The sequence below is a fragment of the Corvus brachyrhynchos genome, unplaced genomic scaffold (assembly GCF_000691975.1).
Source record: "Corvus brachyrhynchos isolate BGI_N302 unplaced genomic scaffold, ASM69197v1 scaffold59, whole genome shotgun sequence".
NCBI lineage: Eukaryota > Metazoa > Chordata > Aves > Passeriformes > Corvidae > Corvus > Corvus brachyrhynchos.
The window spans coordinates 3,918,870-3,926,875 of NW_008246054.1; the positions used below are offsets into that span (position 1 = coordinate 3,918,870).

The 8,006-nt window shown below is 45.6% G+C and overlaps 1 protein-coding gene across 1 annotated transcript in view; it reads left to right on the forward strand.

Moving 5' to 3' along the window:
• Positions 1–1,022: 1,022 nt before the first annotated feature.
• SURF4 (surfeit 4) overlaps positions 1,023–8,006 on the forward strand; it is a 12,367-nt gene continuing 5,383 nt past the window's right edge. Inside the window, exons 1-2 of the mRNA XM_008642179.2 lie at positions 1,023–1,118; positions 6,964–7,150. Of these exons, the coding sequence (XP_008640401.1) occupies positions 1,092–1,118; positions 6,964–7,150 (214 nt within the window). The 5' untranslated portion in view covers positions 1,023–1,091. The remainder of the gene's footprint in view (positions 1,119–6,963; positions 7,151–8,006) is intronic.

The following is an 8,006-nucleotide window of genomic DNA, read 5'->3' on the forward strand; positions in this document are numbered from 1 at the left end:
GCCTTTGTGCGCCGGGGCCACGCTGCGGGGCCCGGCCGAGCCAGGCCGGGATGGCGGCGGGGTCGCTGCCGCCTCGGGGCCGCGCTGTGGCGGGGCGGGGGGTTTATGGAATTATAGAGTCATGGAGTGGTTTCGGCTGGAAGGGATCCTAAGGATTGTCTCCTTCCAACCCGTGCCATGAGCGGGGACACCTTCCACTATCCCAGGGTGCTTCAAGCCCTGTCCAAGTGGCCTTGGGCACTTTCAGGGATGGGGCAGCCACAGCTTCTCTGGGCAACCTGTGCCAGGGCCTCACCACCCCCACAGGGAGGAATTTCTTTCCAATATCCACCCTAGATTTCCCCTCTTTCGATTTGTGCCCATTCTACTTTACCTTCTCACTACATGTTCTTGGAAGTAGTCCGTCTGTGTCTTTCCTGTAAGTTTCCTGTAAGTTACCTCCGAGGGGACCCCGGGCCCGGCTCCCACCGCCGCAGGCCCAGCGGCCGCCCGTGCCCTCGAGTGAGCGCCCGAGCCTCTCGTACAGCGAGTTCTCCTTGGGGACAGGGCTTCTCCCAGGAGGGATTAAGTGGAAGGAGAGCAGGAGCCGTCACGGCTGGTGAGTAGGGCACGGAGGGGTGTGGGGAGCCAGTGTGAGCTGGCAGGGATGGGACAGTGACCGGGTTATCCAACCTGGTAGGGTTAGATGGGATATTAGGAAGAAATTCTTCCCTGTGAGGGAGGTGAGGCCTCGGTACGGGGTGCCCAGAGAAGCTGTGGCTGCCCCTGGATCCCTGGCAGTGTCCAAGGCCAGGCTGGATGGAGCTGGGAGCAACCTGGGACAGGGAAAGGTTTCTTTGCCCATGGCAGGGGGTTGGAACGAGATGAGCTTTAGGGTCTTTCCAACCCAAACCATTCTGTAATTTCGTGAAATCCTGACCCGTGTCTGGAAGCCCAAACTGGAAAAGGTTGGTCAGCGCTGTGGTGCTGTGCTCAGGATTGGGGCAAAAGGAAAGCAAATAAGCTGATGTTGTTTTGTAAACCTTCTTACGTTTATTTCAGTGGAGGCCCGAGTGATTTCTCTCTTAAATAGAAGTTTGTGATCTCTAACAATGTGTGACAACAGGAATATTTTGAGTGTAAGTAGTTGCTCTGCTGGGGATGGTGTTGCAAAGATCTTCACAGTCATGGTGATTCATCTAATCGACAATAAGAGGCAGCGAGTAATCATATTCAGCAAATTGGCTGGAAAATCTGATTCTGCCTGGTTCTACAACTGCTGTGATTTAGTGTGAGTTGTGTGGTGCACGATAAAACGTCACAGCTCTGAGGGGGCTGTGCTGCCTCTGTCTTTCACTGATTTCACTGGGAAAACCTGTTCTGCACTTCCTCCCCACCCCCAGATGGAAGAAGGAAGACTTGATTTAGAGACAGAGCTTCCTGTGGTGTGTGGAATACTCAGTTTAAGGGATGTCTGGATTATTTTGGTCATTCTCTGTTTACCTTGTCCTCTTGCTCCTTTTAGAGGAGAAAGTAAACCATCACTGCAGTGTTCACATTACTTGCCAAAATTTGCAACGCTCGTCCTGACCTTTTTATAACACCTCTCTATTTATTCCTGTGGGGTTATTTCTAGATGTCTTTAACACCCCTTTTTTCACTCTGCTGAAAGCTCTTTTGTCCAGCTTAAATGTAGTTTGCCTCCTCCTGAAGTGAGTTTTAAATGGGACAAATCTACTTGTGCTTGGCCACATCCTGTTTAAAGATGAGTCTTGCCTTTAGCTGCAGAATTTGGAGTTTTGCTACTCTTACCATCAGGTTGCAAAACAACTCTTATGGTGTTCTGAGTAATAACTCCTGTGTTAATTCTGCCTTGTAGCTCAGTCAGAACCTTCGAGTACTGTCTGTGCTGCTAAAGCTCAGTGTCACACCAATGTAGGAGTGACTTGCTAAACACTAACCTTTGGTATATATTGTGAAGTTAACACTTGGCATTACATGAGCTGTTAGTTCATCTTGGATTTAAAAAAGTGCTTGGAACATTTGGACTGAAATTGTGTTGAAACTCCCCTGGTGGAGGCTGGACAATGGCTGTTCTGGGAGCTGAATGCATTCTCAGTGATGTTCTTGCTTTTTCCACTCTCTGTACTAGTGCTCAACACATAATGAGTCTTAATTTCTGTAGTATAAAAACCCTGTGGGAGATTGTTATAGCTAATTCCACGGCTTATCAGGAAATCCTGAATGTCTCTTACAAAAGCAAGAATAATCTGTTCCTTAAATTCAAATAGTAACGCTTAGCTTTTCTCAGATACTGTAATTTCCCTTTGAATTAGCAAATTATGCCCTAGATGCCAAGATACTCAGCAGTAATAAGTGGCTCTTAATCCAGAGGTGAACTAGTGCACTGTCTTACAGGCAGCTAAGCTTGCCAGACAGCCAGTTGTCAGTGAAAGGGCTTGTCCTACTTCTCCCAAGGCTACATTCCCCTTTTCTCTCTCACCATTGAACTGGGGAGCTGAACTGGCAGGGAAAAAAATTGAGGATTTCTGGTTTTTTCACTTGGTTCAGTTATCTCTGTGTTTAGGTCGAGTGAGGAGCAGTACTGGGGATGGGATTGCTGGTAACAGGCTGCTCTGAGCTGTAAGGAATTCCCAAGGACTGCAGTGGAGGAGACATTGTAACACCAGCCCAATGTTGTTAATTAAATAATTTACATACTCGGAAATTAAGCCCATTTTTAGTGATTTTTGTTAAAATATTACATGGTAACCCCTTCAGTGCAGCCATCATGTACTGAAAATAGCTGTATCTGGGGCCTGCATGGAGTGTTTAGGACTGTCTTTCCTTTGTAATCCCTTCCTAAGAGGGAGCAGATCTCAGGCAACTTTCCTAATGTCTGTAATAATCTTTAGGAATAAATCCTTAGGAATGTGGGTGCTTGGTATTTCTGCTGTTCAAAAAAAAAAAAAAGATTCACGGACAAAAATGCAAGGAGACTATTGAGTCATTGTACAGCAGTGAGAGGGCTGCAAGGGAGAGCCAGACTGGGGGGGTTTATTTAATTTTCCAAGATAAATGCTGATGTATCTTGTCCAGATAAATCTGATATAGAATCACAGAACCATTTGGGTTGGGAGGGACCTTAAAAGCCCATCTTGTTCCAGCCGCTGCTGTGAGCAGGGACACCTTTCACTGTCCCAGGTGGCTCCAAGCCCTGTCCAGCCTGGCCTCGGACACTTCCAGGGATGAGTCAGCCACAGCTTCTCTGGGCACCCTGTGCCAGGGCCTCAGCACCCTCACAGGGAAGAATTTCTCCCTAATATTTAGCTTACGTTTCCCCTCTTTCAGTTTGAACCCCTATTTCTTGTCCTTAATATCCTATTTTGCAACAAATGGAAGGGAGAAGAAAACATTTCATTGTTAATCTGAACTTTGTCTGTTATATTAAAATAACTGAATTTAGAAATGCTCTCTAGAGCTTCGCGGTGACAGTGCACTGATTGTTTATCATTATCAGCCAAATAGCCTGTTCTGGTTAGGCTGGGGAAAAATCTTCCCATGAACAGTGATAATAAAATGCAATAAGTTACTAAAAGTACCACTGAAAAGGTTTCATTAATAAATAGCCTTTTGGGAAAGGGAATTGGTATAAAGCACACTTCAGAAGGGAAAAGCTTTGAGAAATCTTCCTGCAATTAAAAACTTGATTAATACTGCTGGCAATGCTCTAGTGGGTCAGAGCCCTCATCCTGCCTTTGGAAATAAACGGGAAAGCCTGTTCCCAGTTTTTACAGCACTTTGTAGGCATTGGGCTAATGAATGTAATGGCTGTTGCTGTCCCTGTGATTTTTGGGTGGGATCTCTTTGAGTGAATATATCCAGGTTGGTGAAAGGAAGTGATTTTTCTCTCTGCCATTGGATTGAGCATCCTCTTCCAGGTAAGATCAGTGGTGTCCCAGGCTGCTGGAGGTATTTGTTCTCCCAGAACCAAGCAATCCCTTAAAAGTATACAAGATATTTTGGATATGCTTTATCAGAAGCTCTAGACTAATAATGCTGTGCAGCTCAGGAGGGTTTCTGTGTAGATGAGCAATGTGCTGTTCCTCACCGTGGTCACAACTTCCCTGATCCAAGAATACACAGGAAGAGGCTTCTGTGCTTGGACAGGACATACCTGCAAAAATTCCCAACTCATGTCCATTTATTGGACTTTAAATACCTGTAATTGTACCATTGTATATATACTTTTATCAGAGTGGACTTCTGGCAAATTTGAAACTATTGGAGGTGGGGTCAAAATGAATCACTTTATTGCCTCTTTCTTGGTCAGTTTTTATGGGTTTGAATATTTCAGTCTTCCTTTAGAAAAATGGGGGGTTGAGCAGAGCTTTAATTATGGGATCCCTGGATCTTCTTGTACATCCTTGGTTGTTAAACTTAAAGGAGCCTTTAAATCTATCTTTGCCTTTCTAATCCCATTAGAGGGGGAAGTGGCAACACAAAGCCCCTCTGGCATATGTCAGTAATGTGGCTGCCAACACAGAACCAGCTGTTCTTCTTTAAAATAGTTTTATTTAGCATTCTCTTGTCTTTTCTCACAATGTTTCACCTCTTCCAAGGATGTGTGGAGAGCAGTTGATGCAAAGCCCAGAGCAGAAAAAGCCATGCAGTTATTTGATGTCGTGAGTTCAATGCTGCTACCTCCATCAGTGCAAACAGTTTGGATTAGGATGTGTTGTGCTCAGTGCAGGGTGTGTTTCAGGTCCCCTTCCTTAGCTGCAGATACTGAACTGCAGCCACCAAGTTTCCCATTATCTGTCTGTGTGAATCTTAAAGGAAGTGGGCTCAGGATGCAGCTTTTGAGCCACATGGTGCTTGTGCAGGGACCAACCCAGGGTGACTGGTGCTATTCATTCAGTCCCACTGCTGTGGCTCTCATGTTTCTTGTAATTTATTCCATCTTTAGTTAAATTACTTGAGTGATTTACACCCAGATCCTCTAATTGTAAAATCACTTGATGCCTGTTACATTCTCTTCCTGTAGTTGTGGTGTAGCTGTTTTCCTTTCTCTCTGGATCTCCTGGTTCCTTTGGCTTGGATTTTTGTTCCCACAGGCTGTTTCTGAAGCTTATTTGAGCTTGCTGTGTACAGGAGGCTCAACTTGAGTGCAGCTCCAGGAGCTGTGGGTGTCCAGGGATGATGTGTGTGCCATGAGGTTGCTTAGTGCTGGAGCTGCCGTAGGCTGCAGCCTCTCTGACTTGTCTGGAGCCCATTGGATGTGTGCACTCGTGTTTAATGGCCAGTGTTAAATTTCCTCTGTATGCCAAGAGAACAGGTAAATGTTAAGTGTCTTCTTGGATACTTCACCTGGGCTGTTCACGGTTGTTTGGTTCCAGGGGAGAGGAAAATGAGGTCAGCACCCGTGACCCACTTCAAAACAGCAAAGATGGGGCTTGGAGGAAGATATTCTCTATTATTTGTTGCTTTTTTCAGCCTTTCCACAGCACTGTTTTTATCCTTTCCTTATGGATTCCCAGCACTTGTCTTCTTTCATTTCTTTCTAGACCAAAGTTGCTTGTTCTGTATCTTACAAATGACTTCTGTCTTGTAAGAACTTCATTCTTAGTATTCCTCAGCAAGTTTCCTGAACCTCACAGTGAAACCCAGGAGGGAGGAAAGCTGTAAACCGAGATGTGTGTCTCATTCAGTGAGTGACAAAGATCAGAAATTCTCTTCTGACTCATTCATCCAACTGTTGACATGGCTGAAAAAAGCCTGAAGTGGCAGCCTGGAGGCAGAGTACAGCTGCACTTAAAATGCACTTGATTAGGTGAATTTTGACCCTTAGACTCTGGATACAGGCAGTACAACAGCGCAGTTTGTTCCAATATTAACTATTTAATTGACTATTAAGCATGTTTGCTGACTTTTTTCTTGTGATAATCTATAGTTGCACAGTGAGTTAGGCTTGTCATTTGCGTAGTCTTTAGTATTGACCGACTGCTGCTGGCAGGAATAAACTGTCAGAAATGGCTTTTATCTCCTTCCTGGTGGAAGTCCCAATTAAGTAGTAACCACTGCTGCCCAGACAAGTAAACACTTGTCCTAACCCAGTGGCAGTAAGTTTTCCTGTGCACCCCACAGCCCTATAGAACATGACCCTCTAGAATCTGTTTGGCAGTTCTGTATTTGTTTCTTTAATTATTGCAATTGCAGAGCAGACTGCCCCAGGAGCCTGCAGGATGAAGGGGGCCCAGATACATCTTCCATTCCCCAAAACTAAAGCTCAGCATCTGTTGCATGATGATATCATTTCCTTTTAACCACTGCGCTGAACTGTGGCTGTAAATGTCTGTTTCCTTTCTGCAGAGGATGCTCCTTTTTTTGGAAGTAAGAACCTGCCTGGAGGATAGAGGGTGTAATTCCATGCAGTGGTCATGTAGATCTAAGATCTGCTGCTGCTGTTTTTCTGAGCTGTTGGAGGGAAGAAGCTTGGCAGAAAATTGTGTAATGTTTTCTAATTTGTACAGAACTTGTTTTCTATGAGCCTGGCTCCCTGAATCTGGGTTGTTCCAGGGTGGTGAGTGCTGGAGTATGTGGGTGGGAGCAGGATTGCCCTTTCAGCTCCTGGCTATCTGATAGTTGAGCTGTAACATGAAACCCTGAGATAGAGAAACTAAAACCAAGGTCAGCCTTCATTAGCAAGAGCTCCATCAAAGTACAGTTCCTGTTACACAGAAATGTGCTGCTGGATTCTGCTTGTTTCCAAGCTCTAGTCCAATGGAGAATGACAGGTTTCCCCTGCTGCTCCCAGTGGGTGAAGAAGCATTTCCTTAAATCCAAGTCCCAGTTTCTCTCGAAATGTTGGTGACCGTGAGTGCATGAGAACTGCTGACCTCAGTCTGTGGAGAGCAGGGCCCTGTTATCCCTGCAGTATCCCTTTTGCTGCCTTCCCTGCTAATGCCGTGTGTGCCCGTGCAGTTCCTGAGGGTGACGAAGCAGTACCTGCCCCACGTGGCCCGGCTGTGCCTGATCAGCACCTTCCTGGAGGATGGCATCCGCATGTGGTTCCAGTGGAGTGAACAGAGGGACTACATCGATGGCACGTGGAACTGTGGCTACTTCCTGGCCTCTATCTTTGTGTTCCTAAACCTCTTCGGGCAGCTGAGTAAGTGGCTCTGGGGCTGTTCAGGTGCATGGCAGAGCACTCCAGCGTGGCTGCAGCCCTGGCTCATGCAGGCACTGTGAATCGTGGCAGTGTGGGATGCCTCACTGATTTCCTAATAGCCCCTGACAGCTCAGAACTGATAGTACTACATGGGCTGAATGAAAAGAACTGTGAATTGACTTGCTCCAGCCTTTCCTGGAAGCAGTCGAGGAGAGTTTCTTGTGACACACTGCCTCTGAGTCAGAGATGCCAAGAATCCATCAGGACAATCTGGTTTCAGTTCTGTACATGCATCCATAAATACAAACCACACCCAGAGTTCTCTAAATTAAATACTCATGTTTTCTTAAATGGGGCAATGTTGAGACTTTCTAAGCCTCCTGTTTTTATGGGCATTCATCTCCCTGGCAAAGTCTTACCCTGGGGTGGGTGCACTTAAGCCTGAGTGAGGTGCTTGTGTCAGAAATTTTTCCAAAGCCTAGGAATCAAAATAATCCCAGAAGGGAGTGCTCTGCTATATGTGTGCTGGGTGGGCTCAGGCTATCAGAAATGGAGAGAGTTAAAATCCTTTTCTGTTTATATTATGTCCCTGATTTACTGTTCCTGATAGCCAATTTTTAAACTTGTGTCTGGATTTAGATTTTTTGCCCTCACTATTTTGTGTAGAGGGTCACCTTAATTTAATGCAGTTGCCAGTCCTCCTGTCAAAGTGATGAAGGTTGTCAGTGCTTTTTGATGGAAGACTTGAGAAAGGTTTTGGGTTTTATCCTCTCAGGGAAAAGCAATACAACATGATGGCCCTAACAGTTACTTCATGAAAGAGAAAAAAAAGGGAAAATCTAAGTTAGCATTCCTG